At 41.8% G+C, this 23,636-nt stretch overlaps 1 protein-coding gene across 5 annotated transcripts in view; it reads left to right on the top strand.

Moving 5' to 3' along the window:
- ACAD10 (acyl-CoA dehydrogenase family member 10) overlaps positions 1-23,636 on the top strand; it is a 64,028-nt gene that overhangs the window by 20,900 nt on the left and 19,492 nt on the right. For all 5 annotated transcript variants that reach the window (XM_016432403.2, XM_016432405.2, XM_056821744.1 and 2 more), the window contains 6 exons: positions 1,956-2,114; positions 5,283-5,442; positions 12,637-12,784; positions 19,093-19,161; positions 20,056-20,237; positions 22,538-22,688. In XM_016432403.2, the coding sequence (XP_016287889.2) occupies positions 1,956-2,114; positions 5,283-5,442; positions 12,637-12,784; positions 19,093-19,161; positions 20,056-20,237; positions 22,538-22,688 (869 nt within the window). The remainder of the gene's footprint in view (positions 1-1,955; positions 2,115-5,282; positions 5,443-12,636; positions 12,785-19,092; positions 19,162-20,055; positions 20,238-22,537; positions 22,689-23,636) is intronic.

Raw genomic sequence — 23,636 nt, 5'->3', positions numbered from 1 at the left:
AAGCTAGATGGCTTAGGGTGAATGGAAGGGATAGAGTAGAGATATGTTAAATCTCATGACAAATAATCTTTATATATTCTCCACTTCTCATTCAAGAAGATATATTTAATTAAGTGTAGTTAACTAAAACTTTCTGTATCTTCCTAGAGGCAGTGTGGTATGATGGCTGGAGAGGTAGCCTCAGAATCAAAAAGACTCTGGATTCAAGGCCTACCTTTGACCTGTCCTCAGTGCCACAGAGTCCCTGAGGTTATTAGGTGCAACATGGGTCCAGAGGTGCCTTGGCAAAGGGAGTTTCTTTATCCAGAGTCTTTTATACCTTGGAAATCACAGATCTGGGCCCCCAGTATTCGACACCCAAAGATCGTGCTGGGAAACACCGAGACGAAGGCTCCATTGCATTTTATTCAGAGCCTCTCACTTCTCATGTGAATGGATGATGGTGTACTTACCATTTTTCCCCCTGTTGGCATAGGGGAGCAACAGTGTTGCAGACTTCATTGATTCATCAAGAAACCTCTATTAAGTTGCCTACTCTATGCCAGACACTGTGCTGAGTGATGGGCTTCCCCAGGCAAAAGTAAAGCAATCCCTACCTTCAGGGAGCTTATATTCATCTTTTTTTTTTTTTAAACCCTTACCTTCTGTCTGAGAATGGATACAAATCCATCTATTCTAAAACAGGAGCAGTAAGGGCTAGGCAGTGACTTGCCCAGGGTCACACAGCTAGGAAGTATCTGAGGCCTTATTTGAACCCAGGACCTCTCATTTCTAGGCCTGGCTCTCAATCCACTGAACTAGCTGCCCTCCCCCCCAGGGGTTTGAATTTTGAAGGAAACCAGGCATTCCAAGAGATGGAAATAAGGAGGGAGGTGCGTTCCAGTGTGGCTAGACTTTAGATTATGTATATGGAGGAAGCGAATATGTGATGAGGCTAGAAAGGAAAGAATATCAATAAATAAATAAAATAAAGACTTAACTACCAGTCAAAGGACTTTGTATTTTATTCTGGAGATATTAGGGAGACCCTGTAGTTTGTCACCACAGTTCCATAAAAGTACCCCCCCCCCCAACCACCCAAACTGTCATACTCTAAACCCAAAGTGCAATAGAGGATAAGGCTTTTTTTAAAACCTCATACCAATAATTTGTGGATTCATTAGGAAATAATTTGTTTCTGCATCCCAGAGTATAAACCTGACTTTGTTAGAATTTTTATGACTTAAGGAATCTTAGTTTGTGCCTCAGGGGCCTGTTGGACAATCCATAGGCTTCATTTTGTCATATTCAAGCAAACTGGGAAGTAGCACACCCAGGAGGCATTTCCATTGGAAATCATCACTTGTTTCTGAAGTAGGTGGAGAGGGAGAATTAGGGGAGCTCAAATCCCCTGGCTCCTGGGCCCTGCATGTTATTCCTTCAACACTTGATGATTCTCTAGCCTACCCCACCATTTAGAGAATTCTAATGAGGTTCACACCAAGAACTCAGGAACATGGCAGACTATGAGGGAAAAAACTTAATTAAGGTTTCCAACCTTGTCACCAAGGCTTGTACCCCTGGGCCCCAGGTGTCCTCGCTACCATAATCCTGTAACTCCAGGAGCACTTAGCAAGCCAGTCATTCATTTGGGGCCTTCTGAGACAAAAGTGGGCCCCTGGGATGTCCTTGGATCTGCTTTCTGATTGCTTCTCCTAATACCTGGTGCTATTGAAAGCTAGTCGCTCAGCCTGGGTGGCTTCACAGGATGACAGCCCAGAGGGTTTCCCAAATCCTGTAGCCTCAATTGGCCTTGTCTTTTGTGCCAAGACGGGTGCACCACACGCTTTTCCTACCCCATCTCAGCTGGATCCCATCATATTGTCTTTGTTTCAGCAAACATGTTCATCTTCATGTTGGAGACTTCTAAGGCTGGTTTTCTGCATGTTTATCTGTGTCTCTCATCCCCCCTTTAGGTTGTTGAATCCTGTCTGGAAGGGATCTGTAAGCCAGACCCTCGTATTTATAAGATGTGTCTGCAGCGGCTGCAGGTGGAGCCCTCAGAATCCATCTTTCTTGACGACCTCGAACATAATTTAAAAGCAGCTACTCAGCTTGGCATTCACACTATAAAGGTAGAGACTCAATCTTCAATGAGCATTTATTTAAAAAAATTATTTTTTGTTCAAGTATTTTTCCATGGTTACATGATTCATGCTGTCTCCCTCCCCTCTCCCACACCCCCCCCCCCCAGTCAACAAGCAATTCCATTAGGTTATACATGTGTTGTCACTCAGTCACTATTTCCATATTATTCATTTTTGTAATAGAGTCATCTTTTAAAAACCCAAATCCCACATCCTATATCCATATAAACAAGTGATCAATCAAATGTTTTCCTTCTCATTTCCGCTCCCACAGTTCTTCCTTTGGATGTGGATAGCATCTTTCTCATAAGTCCCTCAGAATTGTCCTGGATCATTGCATTGCTGCTAGTAGAGAAGTCCATTACCTTCGATTGTACCACAGTGTATCAGTCTCTGTGTACCATGTTCTTCTGGTTCTGCTCCTTTCATTCCACATCAGTACATGGAAGTCTTCCCAGTTTTTATAGAAATCAAGCAGTTTATTGTCCCTTATTGCACAATAGTATTCCATCACCAACATATACCACAATTTGTTCAGTCATTCCCCGATTGAAGGGCATCCCCTCATTTTCCAATTTTTTGCCACCACAAAGAGCATAGCTATGAATATTCTTGTACAAGTCTTTTTCCTTATCTCTTTGGGTAGTGGTATTGCTGGATCAAAGGGTATGCTCGATGAGCATTTATTTATTTATTTATTTATTTTTTAAAAAACCCTTACCTTCCATCTTGGAGTCAATACTGTGTATTGGCTCCAAGGCAGAAGAGTGGTAAGGGCTAGGCAATGGGGGTCAAGTGACTTGCCCAGGGTCACACAGCTAGGAAGTGGCTGAGGCCGGTTTTGAACCTAGGACCTCCCGTCTCTAGGCCTGGTTCTCAATCCTCTGAGCTACTCAGCTGCCCCCATCGATGAGCATTTATTAAACCCCTATCATGTGCCAGGTACATGTCTTGGTGCTGGGGAGACTCTATGTCCATAAAGTTTGTATATAACACAAATAATGATAGTAGTTCACATTTACAGAGCACTTTAAGGTTTACAGAGCACTTTAATGTGTTGTCTCATTTGATCCTTACAACAACCCTGTGAGGTAAGTGCTATCATTGTCCCCATTTTTCAGATGAAGAAACTGAACACGAGAGGTGAAGTGAATTGTTCAGAGACAGCTAGGGAAGAAAGGAAGGGGGAGGGAAACAAGAATTTAATATGCCTGGCCCTATGCTAAGTGCTTTACAAATATCTCATTTGAGTCTTACAACAGCCCTGCAAGGTAGTTATTATTACTTCCATTTTACAGACTGAGACAGACAGGATTACAGGTTTGCCTAGACTTACAATAGCAAATAAGTATCTGTGGCAGGATTTGAACTCTTGTCTTCCTGGCTCTAGGGCAGGTGGCACAGTGGAGAGACCCTTGGGCTTGGAATAAGGACAACTCAGCTTCATGAGTTCAATTCTGGCCTCAGACCCTTAACAACTGTGTGACCTTGTATAATTCACTTCCCCCTTTTTGCCTCAGTTCCCTCATCTGTCAAATGATCTGGAGAAGGAAATGGCAAACCTCTCGAGTATCCTTGTCAAGAAAACTCCAGATGGAATCACAGAGTCAGACACAACTATACAACAACAACTAGCTTCCTGTTAGAAAGCATTTTTTAGAATATTTGCCTCCTGTAGAATCTTACATTTGGGCTCCAGAAGTCCGTTTCACAGGACCTGTGGGGAGAGGCATGGGGAGACAGAACAATGTTTTATGGAAGTTTAGAGGGTCAGTTGCATGGAGTGCCTGTTGAAAAGGAGGAGGCAGGCTTGGCCTCTGTGGGGGATGATGCTCTGGTCTTCTTCCCTGGCCACTATGGGGCATGCTCTAGGATGAGCATTGACAAGCTGCAGGGGAGCTTAGGGGGACAAGAATAAAGAAGGCTTTTGAGGCCATGACTCATGAAAATTGTATGAAGGAACTTGGGATACTTCTGGAGAAGAGAAGACTCAGGGGATCTTGATAGTTAGCTCTCTTGTATCTCCTTGTCCCGAAGAAGAATTACATTTGTTTAGTTTGACTCCAGAGGACAGAACATGGAACAATAAGGGGAAATCACGAGGGGCTAATCTGGTCTCTTTCCACCTCCAACTTTACTTTCTTAGTATTGATTCTAAGAGAGTAGAGCTGCAGGGCTCGACAAGCAGAGTTAAATGACCTGCCTAGGGTCACACGGCTGGGAAGTATCTGGGGGCAGATTTGAACCAGGTCTTCCTCACTCTAGGCCTGGCATTGTCTCCATCATGCTACCTAGCTGCCCCAGGCTAATTTGGTCTTGATGTTCCTTAAAACTTCTTACTCTCTGCTCCCCCACCTACCTCTTTTTTATTTAATTTTTTCAATGACATGTAGAAACAAATTTTTTGGGGGGAAACTAATTTTGACAATTGTTTTCTCACATTTTGTGACCTTAAAAATTCTTAACGTAACCTTTGAAATGTGGAATAAACTGCTTTGGACAACAAGGGCAGGTCAATCTGCTTCAGTGTCTGGCTTTAGGCAGACTTCATTGACTCCTTGTTGGTTTATTGTAGTGGTTTAGTGTAGTTGTTTCTTATCTTATGTGGATTGATGGCCCCTGAAGTTCCCTTTCAACTCTGAAATTCAGAGAAGAAAGCCTATTATTCCTACTTCCTACTGTCCAATACTCCCTCCCTGCAGACTAGTATCTGAAGAAAACTCAGAAGCAATTTTGTGATGTCTCAGTGCTAGGAATCCTTCATCCTTCCTGGGTCAAATGTATAAGATGATTAGAGGCTTGGGGCAGCAGCAAGGTGGCTAAGAGGATAGAGGACCAGGCTCAGAGACCGGAGGTACTGGGTTCAAATTAGACTTCAGACATTTCCTAGCTGTGAGACTCTGGTCAAGTAAGTCACTTAACCCTCATTGCCTAACCCGTAAGAATTTTTTTTTTAAAAGATGATTAGAGGCTGATTAGAAATGAAAAATCTGTTCAACCTTTGCCTTATTAGAAATTCTTCAATAGGTACTATTTGTACCTTATTTGTGACTTTCACTTTCAAAAAACCTGGGATGTTGAACCTATAGAATGGATGGCTGGGAACAGGTTTAGGGATGATGGTTGGGAAATATTCAATTTTTTTTTTTTAACCAGGTGAATGATGCAGAAAGTGCCTTAAAAGAGTTAGAAACCTTTTTGGGGTTTCCATTGCGGGAGATCATTCCAAACACCCGTCCTGTGAGAAAGACAATGGAAATTCCAAGCGATTCCCTAGAGAAATACCTCAAAAACCTTCTAGGAAGTCAAGCAAAAGGTATTTTTCAGTCTGGTATTGTGTTTCCAAGACCCATGAATCCTATCTCTTGCTTTGGAGTCCAGCATTGAGTCAAGGAAAAAGCCCAAATGAATTATAACAGGTGGAGGGGAAAGGTCGTGCTGGGCCCAGAGGGTCAGAGGTGGGCTTTAGGTCTGTCAGGGCAAAGTGATCAAGCTCCTCTGCATCCCTGTATCTCCCAAATTGTACTTGTTACAGCTCTTCTGCTGTGAGAGGTTGTGAACGGTTGTATCAATTTCTAAAGCTTGTTGAGTTGAATAGATGATGAAATTCCCCTCGCTCCTTTTGGGTGCAGGTTAGGGATGAGGGGACAAGATCCGGCATATACCATCCTGCTGGGTTGGTTGATTTGACTTAATTGTTTTTCTGTCTTCTCTTTGTGGAGGGAGAGGGGAAGAGATATATCTAGAAATGATTGGGATGTAGAGCCAAAAGGAGTCAGTAAAAAAGAAAAGACTGTCCAGGAAAAAAAGGTACTCTGCACACAAAGACTGATTCCCATGAGTTCCTAGGAAATTGTAAACAGTTTTTAATTAAAATTTTTTTTTCAATTCCACATTCTCTCCTTCACTTCCTTTCCCACCCATTGTGAAGACAAGAAATACAGTATTCATTATTCATGTGGTCAAGTAAAACATTTCAGTATTAGCTATATTTCAAAGGAAAACACACACATACAAACAAAAAAAAAAGTGAATCTACTCAGAGTCCAGTTTTCTCTCTGGAGATCAATAGCATTTTTCATCATAGTTCTCTGGAATTGTCGTGGATCACTGACTTGGTCAGAATGGCTAAATCTTTCACATTCAATCGTTAAAATGTTTCTGTTACTGTACAATTATTTCCTGGTTCTGCTCACTTCATTCTGCCTTAGATCATATAAGTCACCCTGGTTTTTGTGTTTGTTTTTTTCAGCAGTATTCTATCACAATAGTATTCCATTACAGTCATATACTACAACTTGCTCAGCCATCTTCACTCAATGGATTTCCCCTCACTTTTTAATTCTTTTCTACCACAAAGTATTTTTCTACAAATAGGATCTTGCTTTAGTGTCCCTATTTTTCCACATCCCCTCCAGCAATCTTCATTTTTCTTTTCTGTTATCTTAGCCAAAATGACATTCATTTTAATGTGTTATACCTGGACCAAAATGTTTTTTGCACTTGAAGAAAAGCCTTCCCGGAGTTGTCTATCAATAATTATTGTATTCAAAAGGTGCTAAACTAAATTAGTCTGGTGCTATTTTAGGGAGAGCAGGGAGTTAACCCTATGGGAAATAGAAATAGATCAATACAAAGTATGCTAATTTTAGTACTTCCAGTACTTCAAGAATAGATGATTTCCCCAGTGTGTGTGTGTGTCCTTCCCATTGATGCAAATGACAACTCTTCCTTGCCTTAGGAGATCATATTCATTAATCCCAAAACAATGTGTAAATTGGTAGCCAACCAGTTTGGCTGGTGATGAGCCTCTCTGATTTTAGGTAGACTGGAACTATTGGACAGCAGATGTACCTGTTTTTATCCAAATTTGCACAGAAGATAAATTCAGAAATAATTACTCTTTTTGCAAAGGATTCACCACCAGATTCTTCCAAATAGCAAGCTCATTTTTGTGAGGTGGCACAACAGAGTTATTTTAATTTGCATTTCTCTAATCAAGAGTGATGTAGGGTATCTTTTCATGTGACTATTTTGATTTTTTATTTCTTCTTCTGAAAATTGCATAATCATATTCTTTAACAATATATCAATTGGGGAATGACTATTATTTTTATAAGTTTGCCTCAGTTCCCTATATATTTGAGAAATGAAACCTTTATCAGAGAAAGTTGCATAAAATACACACATATACACACATCCGTGTTTCCTACTTTCCTTCTAATTTTGGTTACATTAGTTTTGTTCATGCAAATCCTTTTTATTTTAGTGTAATCAAAATTATCCATTTTTTTGTTCTGTAATCCTTGTTTGTTCATGAACTCTTTCCTTGGCTAGAGATCTGTCCAGCATTTTTTTTTCATGTTCCTCATCATCCTTTATGTCTTAATCATGTAACATTTTGACCCTATCTTGGTATATATTTTGTGAGATGTCAGTCTCTGTCTAGTTTCTGTCTTTCCATTTTTCCCAGCAGTCTGTCAAATAGTGTGTTCTTGTACCAAGAGATGGGATCTTTGAATTTATCAGACTCTAGGTTACTATGTCCTTTTGTTTCTGTTTATTGTGTATTGTGACCGTGAAAATGTGGGTTTCAAGACTTAAATTGCCCAAACTGTAAGGATAATTTTAGTGTCTTGAATTAAATAAAAAATAAGTGGTTGCCATGGGAAAAATTCCCAAATATGAAATACCCAAGTCAGCTGGGTTTTATGGAGATTTTAATTAATACGAATGAAGGAATTAAGGGAAGGGAGAGAGACAGAGTAAGAGGAAATAGTAGGAAGGGCCTAGGCCAAATTGGCCTAGGCTTTTCTCTTTAAGAGAGAAAACTAAGTCAGTCTTTTATCCACTCACCACCAGATTTTGTTCCAAGCAAAACTCTAGTGTTCAGAGAGACCCTCCAATTCAGCTTCCAAACTCAACTAAGTTCAGAGACCCAGCTACTCCAACTAGTCCAAGCTCCAACTAGCTCCTAAGTTGAGAGAGCCGGCTCCTTTTAAAGAAAAATTTCTCTTATGTCACCTCCCCTAAATTTTCACATCTACCAATCACAGTAGACGTTTTCCACAGGACTGACCATTCTTAATTCACATCTTCTTTTGTTATCACCTTCCCTGAGTAGACTAAAACTTCATACCTCCTGCTAAGCTTGCCCTTTGTAAGTTGCTTGATCTTTTAGTGATTAATTTAACCTTTATAGGTACTTAGCACCCTTCTGTATTAGATCTAAAAATAGACCTAGCTTAAGGTTTTAGCTTTACTGTAAGTATGAGTTAGGGACTTTTTCATTGGTCAGTAAGGAGTTTTACAATATTATCTTCCCCTAAAGTATGCCTACGTATGGGTGGAGTAATGTTAAAATTCCCAATACATTCCTGATCAAGTACCTCCATTGTTTAAATGGGGAATGGCCTTAACCAAATGTTCCAAGGTCTGAGCAGTTTTAAGATTCACAGTACCCAATCTATTTTACTATTAACCACTCTATTTCTTATCTAGTATCAGATTGTTTAGATGATTACTGCTTTGTACAATAATTTGAGATCTGGTATTATTGGCTGCCTTCTTTCACTTTTAAAAAATATATTCTTGGCCTTTTTTTTGCTTCCAGATGAATTTTGTCATTTTTCTATCTATAAAATAACTTTTTGGTATTTTAATTGGTTTGGCACTAAATTTAGGAAGTATTGTCATCTAATTGTTTAGATCTGACCTTATTTGTATGAAAAGTACCTTGTAATTGTGTTCATATAGTTTCCTGGATATGTGTTGGGAGGTAGACTTAAAAGTGTTTTATTCTATCTGCAATTATTTTAAATGAAAATCACTAAGAATTTTTTTTAAATCCTTACCTTCCACCGTAGAATTTGTGATATTGAAATCACATTAAAAGACTGATTTATATTAATTTAAGGTCACCAAGGAATTCACTTATGGAATTCCTAAATGAAACACTCAAGTCAGCTGCCAACTTTTTTTTGGTGTTTTAATTACAAACAGGAGGAAGAAAGTATTAGAGGGAGAGAGAGAGAGATTGAGAGAGAGAGAGAGAGAGAGAGAGAGAGAGAGAGAGAGAGGGAAAAGGGAGAGAAGGAAAGAGGTTTTAAATACCCACTCTGGCTCAGGCTGAGCCAAAGCGGGCTTTAAGGCCCTGGATTGCCAAGGCAAGGAAAGAGATCAGTCTTTATCACTCACGTGACCAATCTGGAGAAAAACAGTCTGCGGGCTCCTCCAACTCCAAGCACCAGCCTTGAACTGCCTCTCCCCTCTTCATAGGAACTCCTGAGAACTCCTGAGGCTGTTCTCTACCTCACTTCCTGCATCTCACATGTGCCAATGGTGGCTCTAGCTTGACCTAGGACCACCCAGAGGTCTGTCCTTTTTGCACATGTCTGTTGAAGGCCATATTCTCAAATAATTAAATCTTGAGTTTTGCTGCAGCCCTTCCTAATCTTGTTACCCTGAGTAGGGTGGAGATTGTAGTTTCCAAGATCTGATTCTGTTATTCCATAGAGATACTTGGAATAACAGAATCAGGTCTTGGAAACTACAATCTCCACTAAGTATCTCTATTGTTATTGATCAGGAAATAGCTAAATCCCATCCTCTAAAGAATGGTCTGGATAGGGTGGAGTAGTTTTGAAATTCACAGAATTAATACTCTGTATCAGTTATAAATCAGAAGAGTGGTAAGGAATAGGCCTTGGGGTTAAATGGCTTATCCAGGGTCACACAGCTAGGATGTGTCTGAGGTCAGATTTGAACTCAGGGCTTCCCATCTCTGCACCTGGCTCCCAATCTACTGAGCCATATAGCTGCCCTCTGTTCAGAATTTTCAATGCAGACAGTAATGGTCTGTTTTGTGAAGGGGAATTGAACCTTTTAGGATTTCAAATTATAGCAAGTTCCCTGTATAGTCTAAGAACATTCCCTCTCATTTTTTGTATTCCTCTGCTAGAAAAATATATGAATCTGAAAAAGTTTCTAGGATCATTGTTAAAGAAACATATACATCCCCTCGCTCCCCACCTTGTTTCTTGAAAAGTCACTTTTTTAAAAAAATAATATTTTATTTGATCATTTCCAAGCATTATTCATTAAAGACAAAGATCATTTTCTTTTCCTCCTCCCCACCCCCCATAGCTGACGCGTGATTCCACTGGGTGTCACATATGTTCTTGATTCGAACCCATTTCCATGTTGTCAATATTTGCATTAGAGTGTTCCTTTAGAGTCTCTCCTCTGTCATGTCCCCTCAACTGCTGTAGTCAGGCAGTTGCTTTTCCTCGGAGTTTCCACTCCCATAGTTTATCCTTTGCTTATGAATAGTGTTTTTTTCTCCTAGATCCCTGCAAGTTGTTCAGGGACATTACACCGCCATTAATGGAGAAGTCCATTACATTCGATTATACCACAGTGTATTAGTCTCTGTGTACAATGTTCTCCTGGTTCTGCTCCTCTCGCTCTGCATCACTTCCTGGAGGTTGTTCCAGTCTCCATGGAGTTCCTCCACTTTATTATTCCTTTTTGCACAATAGTATTCCATCACCAACATATACCACAATTTGCTCAGCCATTCCCCAATTGAAGGGCATCCCCTCGTTTTCCAGTTTTTGGCCACCACAAAGAGCACAGCTATGAATATTCTTGTACAAGTCTTTTTCCTTATTATCTCTTTGGGGTACAGACCCAGCAGTGCTATGGCTGGATCAAAGGGCAGACATTCGAAAAGTCACTTTTTATATCTCTTATTACTGAATCTTCCCATTATGATTGTTGCCAGTACTTGGGCCATTTAAAGTAGTTTATAGAACTATGTAAGAATTTGGAAGTGTGTTAGGCAAGAAAGCCTGTGTGACCAGAAATCCCATTGCCACTAAGCTTTGTGCTTCTTTGCCTTTCTGGCTAGTGTCCAGGTTTCAGCCTGGAAAGTATAGATTTGGCGGCTTTGCACTAATTAGAACCAAGACGTCAGCCTGGGAATGTCACTGGGGTAACTCACTGACTAGGAAATGGCATTTTCTGCACTAGCAAAGCTATTTAATCGCCCCTTTCAGCGCTCACTTAATATCAGAAATGGTTTGGAAGGGTGTGCAGTAAAAAACAACCCTTTCAACTGCAGACCAAGAGGGAAACCATTGTTGATAAACAGAACTATGAGCTTGCCTTGTTGGGAAAAGGGTTGTAAGGAGAAATGTAACAGTACTAATCAAAGCAATCACGGAAGTGCCCTTCAGCATGGCCATAGCTAGGGCAGGGCAAGTGCCACTTTGTCCCAGGACAAATAACTTAGAAGGGCGATGACCCTGATGCCTCTTTAGCAAGAAGAAGCAAATTGCTTTAGCCTCCGGTGAGCAAGAATAATTAGTGAAAAATAGAAGCCACCAGATGGTGTCCTCCCCCCACATCACAGGGGAGCTTCCCAGCTAAGCTCTCTACCTTGCCCCTTCCAGCCTCAGTCTCCAGAGACTCCTGTTCAAAGGGCTTGCATCTTGGAGTCTCTGTTGCACTTGTGTTCTGGCATCTATTGCCGCCCTCAGTTTCTCTTAACAGTTGCTTTTAAGGTGTCTTTCATGCTGCCTGCTTAGAAGCTTGATTTTTTAGAGATGGTTATAGTCACTATAACACATTTTTACTTTGGGTGTGCTCTCTCAGGGCCAGTCCTGTTACCTTACATTTCATTCCCCCAAAGTTTCAGAGTCTCCTCTCTGCCTTCAGCTCAAGTCCCCTCTCATTTTAGGGGCCTACTGACTAGCACCCCAATTCCATTTAACCAATTATCATCATTATAGCTTTTAAAAAGGGATCGAAGTTATAGCAAGAAAAAGCATTCAACATTGGCCTCATCATCACAGGGCATAATTCCCCCCATACCACTAGAGGAAGGAAGATTAGGTTCACCATTGGATCCATTCCTTCATTTCATTAATCCCACCAAGATCTCATCCAACGTCAACTTCTGCTGGGCTGACTGCAACACCTGGCTGGGATTCCTGACTTCCCAGAACTCCATAGCTTTGCACCTGGCCCAGATCAAGGATTGCTACACCTGGAATGGGAAAAAATGGAGGAAAAGCCAAAGATCTTGACACATTGTAGGGTGAGGAGGGAGAGTAGCTTTCTAGTGTAAATGAAGAAGTCACCTCTTTCTTTAGCTATGAATACAGCAAAAGCCCGAGTCAGGTGCTTTTACACACATCCACATCTCTAAATGTCCTCGTACTCCAATTTCCCAGAAACAGCTTGTGCCCTTTACACATGGAGAGGTGCACCTCAGGTGGACTTGGTGTACTATACTCCCATTATATTACCACACTAGTGATTCACCTCAAGGAGAACCCCAACCCCAAATGGGTGCTTCAGGGATTTCATCATTCTAATAGGAAACTTAGAAAAGCCTCGTTTTCTCTGTATAAAGGAAGTAGTCTCTTCTGGGACACAATTGCAAAGAAGGAATCTTTGTCTGTTCCTCAATGGCCTTTTTGAATTTTGTCTTTGTCTTTTCTAGTTTCAGGTCCCTTAGAACTCCAGCAGTTTAGCCATGGGCAGTCCAACTTGACGTACTCCATCAGGTTGGCCAGTCATCACTTGGTCCTGAGGAAGAAACCGCCAGGAAAACTCCTTCCCTCTGCCCATGCTGTGGAGAGGGAATTCAGGTACCACTTTGGGGCAGCACACTCTTCTCTCTAGCAGCTCATAGGAGGCTGAGGCCTCAACTGACCAGTCTGAATCCTAGAGAAATAACTTAGAAATGGAACCAACTACAGATCATTTCTGATGCCATTCTTTTTATTATTCATCGCATTTTTTCTGTTTCACTTATACTTTAGGGGCAGCTGGACTTCTCCAGAAGAAATAGGGGGAGAAAAGTATCCCATTATCTGTATACAAATTGTGATCATTTGGGGTTTGTTTGGTTTGTTGTTGGTTTTTTTTTTTGGTCATTTTTTTCAGTCCTGTCTGACTCTTCATGCTCCATTTAGGAATTTTGTGACAAAAATACAACAATGGTTTGTGGTTTCCTTTTCTAGCTTATCTTACAGATAAGAAAACCGAGGCAGACAGTGTTAAGTGACATGCCTAGGGTCACACAGATAGTCTGAGGCTAGTTTTGAACTCAGGAGGATGAGTCCTCTGACTTGGCCTGGAAATCTAGCCACTATCCTGCCTAGCTGCCCCATGATCATCTGTTTTCCTCCCATTTGATTCCTACCATCTGTGGCAAAAATTTATCACACTAACACAAAAACTCCCAGATAAATAGGTTTATTGAAAGGAAGTCAAACTCCCAATAAAGCCAGACCTTGGTCAAGATCAGAACCAGAGACCCTGAGCCATAGGAGATGGCTGTCAGTTGACACAGTGATAGAAAACACAATCACAATTAAAATAAAATGGATGCAAAATCTTTCACATGGGCAATTCTTAATTAATGATGCAAGTGCTAATTAAGCTAAAAAGTGTAAAAAAATCACTATGGGTGGTAACTTATATCTGTTATTATAGCTGACCTTTCTTTCCAAAGCCTCTGCAATAAGGGGTTGGGGGCTAGTTGTTTTTCTGCTGACAATTATTATGAAATACGAGGAGTCAGAAGTTGGGTGCCTGTCTGATTATCCTGTTGTACAAAAAGAGGGGTGTGGTGGACTAAGTAGAAACTCTTGGGTTATAGGTCAAGATGCAAATAAGATTTGACACGTCCTAAACTGTATTTTTTCTAAGCTAATGTTTATAATTTTTATAAAGCAAATGATATTATTTAATTAACTCAAAACTAATGATTATGTTATTAAAATAATCATAAAAGCTAATACTATTATAATCATAAAAGGGGTAGGGGATTTCACTCACGCATCCTTTCATCTTTTTTTTTTAAACTCTTACCTTCCATCTTAGAATCAATATTGTGCATTGCTTCCAAAGCCGAAGAACAGTGTAGGCTAGGCAATGGGGGTTAAATGACTTATCCAGGATCACATAACTAAGAAGTACCTGAGGCCAGATTTAAACCCAGGTCATCCTGACTCCAGGCCTGGCTCTCAATCCACTGAGCCACCCAGCTGCTCCCCCATCATTTCATCTCAATCCACCTTTGGTGGCCTGGTTTAAATGTACCCTGTATTGAATTGTGTCCTTCTAATTCAAAACAATTTGTTTTGTCAAGGCAGTAGTCATTTATTATCTCCTTTGTGGCAAGTTGTTGTGCTAAGATCTGGAGGTATAGATAGAGAAAGAAACTTAATTCCTGCCTTCAAGGAGCTTCCAGTCTATTTGAGGAGCAGACACACACAAGAGAACTGAAAAAGAGGAATTGGGCTGGGAGGTACCTGCAGAAGGGCTTGGTGGAGACTTCAAAAAAGTCCACAGTGAGTCTATCAGGTGAGAAATGAGGAGCTACAAACATCTAGGAAAAGGGAGAGAGGAAGGACTTGTGCCTAGGGCTCCCTAAATTCATGCCCATTGGTGCATGGACTGTGTCCAAGATGTTGCTTGTGCATCCAGGAGCCTTCTTTTGCTACCTCCTCTGCAGGATGGGCCCCATCTTCTTCTATAAAGTAGAAAGACTGCCTGGAGTGAGAAATACAATTATGAGACCACCCCTTTAGCCCTCATTATTAGCTTACTTTCTCCCTCTTTTTAAATTTACCTTTAAAAAATTTTATTTTGATAACAAATTTCCACATAAGTTTTCTTGAGTTATACAACCTTATTGTCTCCTCTCTCTCTCTCTCTCTCTCTCTCTCTCTCTCTCTCTCTCTCTCTCTCTCTCTCTCCTTATCTCTCTCTCTCTCTCCCTCTCTCTCTTTCTCTCCTCTCTCCCTCTCTTCCTCTCTCCCTTTCTCCCTCTTTCTCTCCTCTTTTCCCTTACCTTCTGCCTTAGAATCAATACTATGTATTAGTTCCAAGGCAGAATAGCGGTGAGGGCTAGGTAATGGGGGTTAAGTGACTTGCCCCGTCTCTAGTCCTGACTCAATCTAATGAGCTACTCAGCTACCCCTTCTCTTAATTAAAAAAAAAATTTCATTGTAGAGGGCAGCTAGGTGTCTCAGAGGATTGAGAGCCAGGCCTAGAGACTGGCAAGGGTTTAAAAAAATTGCATTGTAAAATTGACTTAGATTGAGATTTCTTCTACAAAATGAGAAACATGGAAAAATGTTTTACATGATTGCACATGTAAAATATAATCAGATTGCTTAATGGCTCAGGAAGGGGGAAAGGGTAGGAAGGAGGGAGAAAATTTGGAATTCATCACTTAAAAATTAATGTTAAAAAATTGTTTTTACATTGAATTGGGGAAAAAGTTAAATGTCATTTAAAAAATGGATTTAGATCCCTTTACTGGATGAGTGATCTGAATATTTTTTTTAAAAGCTGGAAGGAAAAAAAAGGATTATTTTATCTCGACTATATGAGCAGAAAAATTTCTGCCTTGTCCCATCATATCACAAAGTTTTTCTTTAAGAAAAAATTTTTTCTTGATGCATTTGTCTTTGTGTGGCATTCATCTACTGCGGTGCCCCCCCCCCCCCCAAGTTGAACCAAAAAACACAATTAAGCAAAAACATCTGCAGTGAGTGCTTCTGGTAATACAGAAGACATTCCATCATAATAGTCCTCTGACTGCTGGGAGGGAGGAGACACCTTGCATTATCTCCTCTCTGGGGATTCTACTGATTTTTTAGTTACTCAGATTTCCTTGAAACAAGCTTTCCATATACATCAAAATAGTTATTATAAATATGTTCACCGTGTTCTCTTGATTCTGCTTATTTGATCAATGTCAGTTCATCAAAATCTCTCTAAGGTTCTCTGCCTTTCTCACATTCGTTATTTCTTATATTACAGTCATGTTTTTTCCCCATGTATCCCTAACTGATAGATGCCCTTTTTGTTCCATGTCTCTGCTCCTACAAAAGTTACTGCTGTGACTATTTTGATATCTATTGGCCCTTTCTGTTATCTTTGGCTTCCTGGCGAATTCTCATTATCTTTCTTCAATCCCATCTCAATGTTCCTCATACTAGTGATCACTCAGCCATACATACATTCTCTGCTTCCTCATACCCTCCCCAGCTGCTAGTGCCTTCCCTCTGAGATTTCCTCTGATTTTCATTGTGTAGCTCTTGTATGAATCCAGTTATTCCTCTGTTGTCTCTCCCATTAGAAAGAGAGCTTTCTGTGGGCACATAACAGGTTTTTGCCTTTCTCTGGCTCTTTAGCATTTTGCCTAGTATCTGGTTGATAGTATTGAATAGAAGCTTTTGATTGACTGACTAGTCCCCCTCTTTCTTTCTCTTGAAATTCTAGACCTTTTGTTGCTCCAAGTAAATAATTTTTAAACAATCTATTTCTATTAAGCACCTTTTGGCATTTTGACTGGTATAATACTAAATCTGTATTGATACAGCCCAACCATGAGCAATGAATGCCTTGCTTATTATTTAAGAAATTTTAAATTTCTTTAAACAGGTGTGTGTGTGTGTGTGTGTGTGTGTGTGTGTGTGTGTGTGTGTGTGTGTGAGTGAGAGAGAGAGAGAGAGAGAGAGAGAAGGAGAGAGAGGAGAGAGAGAGAGAGAGAGAGAGAGAGAGAGGAGAGAAAGAGAGAGAGGGAGAGAGAGAGAGAGAGAGAGAGAGAGAGAGAGAGAGAGAGAGAGAGAGAGAGAGAGAGAGAGAAAGGAAAGGGGAGGGAGAGGGAGAGAGTGTGTATGTTTGTATTTTTATGTCTTGGGAATAGGTTGTTTCCAAAGGAGGAAATACAAATAGTTAATAACCTCAAGAAAAGAGGCCCATTCTAATCATCAATGGAAAAAAATGCCTATCACGACAACCTAAGCACTGAATACTGGTACCCTGAGCTTCAGTGGTAAGAGGGATTCCTGGTGTGAAAACTCCTTCCAGTGAGAAGCAGATTGACAATTTATCAGTCCCTAAGCTCTTGATTGTTTGGAGCAGTGAGGAGTTAAATAACTTGACCAATGGTTATGCAGCTGGAATGGGGATTGCTGGGAGTGCCATAGTGCATGGAGAACCAGGTGGAGAGGCCTAGAAATCTGAGCTCAAATCCAGCCTCAGACACTGACCAGTTGTGTGACGCTGGGCAAGTCACTTCCCTTCAGTCTGCCTCAATCTCCTCAACTCTAAGATGGAGATCATAATAGCACCTGCCTTCCAGGTTGTTGTGAAGAAAAAATGAGAATATTTGTAGAGTGCTTTGCAAATCATAAAACATTATGTGAATACTGTTATCATTATGATTACTGATACTATTATTATTCCTGTCTCCAAGGAATAATAGAGCTCTTCTTATGAATATTCTTCTTAATTAAATTAAATGTTCTTATGAATAATTATCATTATGACGGTTCTCTTCTTTGTCCTGATGGATGCCTTAGAAATTGCCATCTTATGTTCATTAAGTTAACAAAAATAGAGGGAAAATGATAAAATGCCATATTGGAAGAGGCAAATGGTACATCTTTGGTGAAACTACATGCAGTAGCCAAAGGATACTAACCTTCACCAAACTACACATGCCCTTTGACCCAGGGGCCTCGCACCAGGATGCTGTTCATAAGTTTCTTCAAAAGGAAAAATAGACCTACAGATTAGAGAAATGTCCAAAACTCCTTTAGTTGTAATAGTAGATTTGGTCGCTAGAGAATGGCCAAGTAAACTAGGGATGCTAATACATTGGAATGTTAGAGATAGAGAAGCGACAAATGGAGAGCAGACAATAAAATGTGTCAAGATTTCTATGGAGTGGTTCAAAGGGTTCTTGGCAAAAGCGGGGCAGCCTGTACTTTGGGACTTGGTGATCTGAAGGACGCCTCTCCCTGGGACAGCCGACAGCCTCTCCGTGACTTAGAGGATGTTAACATCTGAGCTTGTTGATACTGGTTCTTGGATACCATCCATAAAGGTCCGCTGCACAGGCTGCATACCCTAGACCTTTCCATCCTGCTAAGACCTGCATGCCCCTGGCATGCTTGAGCTCTTTGCTAGGATGGAACATCATCCAAGTAAGACATGGTATAACTCTCTGTATGTATGCATAGGTAGACAGATACCAAGCAGGCTGGGCCACATTACAAGTAAGGAATTAGGAAGAAGAAATTATGTTGAGGATTTTATTTTTTTTAATGTCTCTCTCCCTTTCTCTCTGTCTGTCTGTCTGACTCTGTCTATAAGAAGATAGGAGAGTGGGAGAGAGAAAAGAGAATGAGAGAGGGAGAGGAAGAACAAGAGAGAAAAAGGGAGAGGTGGGGGAGAGGGAGAGAGGGGGAGAGAGAGAGAGAGAGAGGGAGAGAGAGAGAGGGAGAGAGGGAGAGAGACAGAGGGACAGAGAGAGACCAGAGAGAGAGGAGAGGGAGAGAGAGAGAGAGACAGAGACAGAGACAGAGAGACAGAGAGAGACCAGAGAGAGACAGAGACAGAGAGAGACCAGAGACAGAGACAGAGACAGAGAGACAGAGAGAGACCAGAGAGAGACAGAGACAGAGAGACAGAGAGAGACCAGAGAGAGACAGAGAGAGACAGAGACAGAGACAGAGAGAGAGAGACCAGAGAGAGACAGAGACAGAGAGACAGAGAGAGACCAGAGACAGACAGAGAGAGACAGACAGAGAGAGAGACAGAGAGAGAGACAGAGAGAGAGAGAGAGGGGGGGGGGGGGGGAGAGAGAAATAGCACTAAGGAAAACCCAGTAATAGAACTGTGGATGTATTCAGAAGTGGACAACGAGCATACACATTGTTGTTGATTTAGCCATGTTAAAATGTATGGCCCCGGTTAAAGGATTTGAAGCTGATTTTATTCTTATTTTACATGATTATGGGATTCTCCTTTTTGTAGAAGTGTGGGTGGTGTCAGGTTTACCAAAAAAAGGAAGAGCATACATCCCCAGCTTGACTGGGAATCATCTTAGTTTGGTTGGCCAGTCATGCTGCCCCTTTTGTGCCTACAGGATAATAAAAGCTCTCGGTGACGCTGGAGTTCCCGTCCCCAAAGTTCTTGACCTCTGCAGAGATCCAAGGTAATTTTGAGATTTTTCCCACTCAGAGCAAGGCTCCCAGGGTGGTGTGGGGCTTCCAGATGGCTCAGGTGCACAATTTGCTGAAATTAAAGATGAAGAAAACTTTGGTAAGAAGGAAGAATAGAGGCCAGGCAGCCACCTTCCCAGAAATTCAGAAATGTTTGAGTTGCATAGCGAGGCCAGAGAAGAACATTTTGTTTTCCATCAATATAAAATAGCCTACATGTGCAAATGACTTTTCTTAAATTTAAGAATTGTTATGACCATTTCTCACCACTTACTGAGATGATTTTCTACATGGTTCATTCTAATGACTAATTTGAATAATAATAATAATTCTAATAATTAATTTGAAGAGGTTAAAGAGATAACCAGAGAGTAATCTGTGGTGAGCAACTACTCATAGTTTAACATGAAGGTGTAGGGGAAGATGAGGATCATTCATAACACAAAACCATCACTTTTGAAACCTGTTTTTTAAAAATCCTTCATTTTCTATCTCAGATTCAATACTGTGTGTTGGTTCCAAGGTAGAAGAGCGGTAAGGGCTGGGCAATGGGGGTCAAGTGACTTGCCCAGGGTCACACAGCTGGGAAGTGCCTGGGGTCAGATTTGAACCCAGGACCTCCTATCTCTGGCCTTGGCTCTCCATGCACTGAGCCACCCAGCTGCCCCCATTGATAGTTTCGGACAAAGGATAGGTTTGAGAAAAGACTTCTGTTGCTGTAGTCTTGTACTCCAAGGAAGGAGAAAATATCTGCTATGTGGGTCTGCCCCCTTTCTTTAAGGCTGAAATCCTATGTGAACACAAGAAAACAAGAATAATAGACTGACTAAGAATACAGTGTGGGCTTTGAGTCATTCTGATTAAGTTGGGGTGTCCATGTGCCTCAGTGTCATTGGTAGCCCGTTCTACGTGATGGAGTACTGCCCTGGACAGATCTATAAGGACGCCTCGCTTCCAGGCATGGAGCCCAGCCAGAGGAAGGCTGTCTACACTGCCATGAACCAGGTGCTGTGTCAGCTTCATGGGGTGGACATCCAGGCAGCTGCTCTGGAAGATTACGGGCAGCAAGGTGAGGAAGAATTGAAGAGCCCCTCTGTTTGTCAGTGCTATTGCTAGTGAGTGTCTATATTTTTGGAGTGATCCCATTTCTGCTTGGCAGTCCGATTTTAAAAGAGCTTTCTACTTGCTGAAAAGCTAATGCTGTCTTGTTGTAAAGTGCTTTCTGTCGTGTAGGGTTTCCTCAGCAGAGACAGAGGAGTGGTTTGTCATTTCCTTCTTCAGTTCATTTTACAGAGGAGGCTTAAGTGACTTGCCCAGGGTCATGCAGCTAGTATGCGTCTAACCCAGAAAGAGGCGTCTTCCTGGCTCCCGGCTCTAACCTCGGTGCCACCTTGCTGCCCCAACACTGCCTTAGTTTGCACTAAGTAAAGCATAATGTGCTGAACGAGGGACATGTTAGTCTTGCTGTCTGTCCTCTGCCCGAGTCAGGCCACCTCTGGGATATTGGGTTCAGTTCTGGCTGCCGTATCGGGGGTTGGGAGTCACATTGATAATTCAGAGAAGCTGCAGAGGATGATGACAGTGATGATGATGATGACTAACCTGGGGAAGGGCTACAAAATCAGCCCTGTGAGAATCTGCTGAAGACAGGGGGGCCTAGGCTAAAGAACAGTTAGAGGAAAAGGTAGCCATCTTCATCCAGTATTTAAAGGGCCATCGTTCCAAAGAGGTGTGGACCGCCTCTTCTTAATCCCAGAAGAAAGAACTGGAAGCACTGGGCTTGGCTCAGTAGAAGTAGCTTTTGATTTGTTGTCAGGAAAAATTTTGGAACAATGATCCTTGTCCCAAAGGGTGCAAAACTGCCCAGGAAGTGGTGAGCTCTCCATCACTGGAGATCTCCAAGCAGAACCTTGATGACCATTTGCTGGGGATGGTGTAGAGGGGATTCTTGTTCCAATGTAGGTCGGGCCAGATGGCTGCTGGGTCCCCTCCCCCCCAGAGATTCTGGGATTTCTTAGTGTAGACTTTAAGTTAAATTGTTTGGATATTGTCCTCACGTTGAGCTCCTATTAGCCGGTCTCATTGCCCAGGAATGCTTGTATATCACTTTTTTTCTTATTCTCTTCGTAGACATCCACATATCTCTTTCTCCTTCATCCTTATTGTTCTTTTGCACCCTCAACAGTGAAGGACAAAGAAGGGGGGGGGATCTCTGATTGTGTCTGCATGGGAGGCCCTCTGGTCTAGGACTTTAAACCCAGCGGAAGGCCTTGAGGCTCAGAACTGTGAAATGATTGGTGCGCAGGCACACAGCAAACAAGGACTGCGAATGGGCTCTGAACCTACACCTTCCTGACTTGAACCGTATCTAGTCCTTATCTGCTGCTGCCTCTGAAGAATAGCTACTTGTATAGAAATATGCTGTCCAATTTGGTCCATTGTTTTAGGTCCGTGGAGTGCAAACAACACTCACTGGTAAGAGGAGAGAAATGAACTACTAATGGGTGACTGTGAATCCTTTGTGTGTGGTCCATGCTTTTATGGAGCAAAACCAAGGCCATCTTGTGTCTGGCACACTTTGCTATGCTGAGTGTTTGCTGCTATATTTCAGAATTCCATGGCAAAGTCTGGGTTGGGGGAAATGAACCCCATAGCGGTGACCCCAAGAAGCCCCCCAAGCTCAGTGAGCCAGCCCTTTTAGGGTCGAGCTGGGGTTCTCTGGCTCTTGTTTTCCTGGCTTTAATGCAGGGATAGTGAAAGATACACAAACTGAGAAATCGGACAACAGTACACCGTTGGAGCTTGGAAAAGCTTCTTAGCTGTGGCTTGGTTTCTTCGCATGTAAAATATAGATCATGCTGTCTCTCCTGGCTTCTTGTCAGAAGTTCAGCAGCCCGTGGGCAGCAGTCAGGGAGCCCAGGCCCAGCTGGCTTTGTTACCTTGGATAAATCGCTTCCTATCTCTTGCCCTCATTTTCTTCATCAGTAAGCTAAGATGAGAGGACTAGAACAGTTGATCTCCCAGATCTAGAATTTTATTGGGTTTTGATTCTGGGAATATCATGAGAATAAATTCAGATAAAATGGGTGGAAATCCTTTGAAGAGGTACAAACAAGCATGTGAATAGAAGATGTTGTGATTATTCAAGCCTTGTTCTCTTCACCAAATAATCCATCCTCTGGGAGGCCTTTCCTTCCTAGGGCAGGGTCTTGGGCAGGGCCAGCCTTTATGGGTTCCATGAAAAACCCAGTTTCTGTCCATCTGATCCTTCTCCAATAAGCTTTGTAAGTTCCTTCACTAATTAATTTTCAAGATTTTCAAAGCCTTTGGTGATAGCCAGCTCTGTCCTAATAAAGCTCTTTGTTTCAGGGGACTATGTTCAACGCCAGGTTCAAATCTGGACCAAGCAATATCGAACCTCAGAAACCAGCACTATCCCAGCCATGGAGAGGCTCATTGAGTGGCTCCCCCAGCACCTGCCCCAAACACAGAAGACAACGGTGGTGCATGGAGATTTCAGGTAAAAACTGATGACAAAGCAGCAAGACATTTAAAAGTGAGAAATCTTCCTGATTAGCTGAAGGCCATTTGTTTGCCCTTGGACAGTTTCACTAGTGGCTTGAATCCAGTTTGCAGTTAGACAGGATGCATGTTCCCATTATCAGTTACAGCCCCCGGACGGGCCTCTCCAAGTAGGACCCTGACCCAAAGGGCAGTCGGTGACTGATCAGGCTCTCATATTGCATTATTGAAACCAGTGAAATAGATTCAAAGTGAATTGCTTAGGTCTTTGATGTGTGGTCAGTCTACAGCAGAGTCAGGATGCCTGGCTTCAGCCTGGCTTACTTTGGAACCAACTAATTATACCTTTGATTGGTTTGTGATGTTTTCCATTTCTCAGAAGCACTTAGGAAGCCTCTTAGACACAAAGTGATCTGTATCCTGGCCAAACTGGAATCTCTAATGACTTTAACCCTTCTCTGTCCCCAGAGAACTGAGAAAAAGCATTTACCCGAGCAAATTTTATCTTTATTTTTTTAAACCCTCACCTTCTGTCTTAGAATCAATACTCTCAGTATTGGTTCCAAGGCAGGAAGAGTGGTAAGGGTTAGGACTTGCCCAAGGTCACCTAGCTAGGCAATGTCTCAGGCTAGATTTGAACCCAGATTTGACTTCCTATCTCCAGGCCTGGCTCTCTATCCACTGAGCCACCTACCTGCCCCTCAAGTTTATTTTTTTAATAGTATTTTGAAGATAGAATTTGCCTACATTTGAAATCAGTCTTCTCTTCCATACTTAAAAAGTGAAATTCCCTCCCTCCATCCTTATTGTGAGGGCTTTGCTCAGGCTTCCTGGAATGATTTGTTGCAAGGGTCACAGGTACAACTTCCTGGTAGTAGTCTGGGCTTTGGGCTTGTCTGGCTCAAATGGGCATGTGGGTGCTATTTTTTGGAGCATGGGTCATCTT

Source organism: Monodelphis domestica, chromosome 3, assembly GCF_027887165.1.
Source record: "Monodelphis domestica isolate mMonDom1 chromosome 3, mMonDom1.pri, whole genome shotgun sequence".
NCBI classification, from domain to species: Eukaryota; Metazoa; Chordata; class Mammalia; order Didelphimorphia; family Didelphidae; genus Monodelphis; species Monodelphis domestica.
The sequence above is the reverse complement of the archived record's forward strand: the minus strand, read 5'-3'. Positions and strand labels throughout refer to the sequence as shown.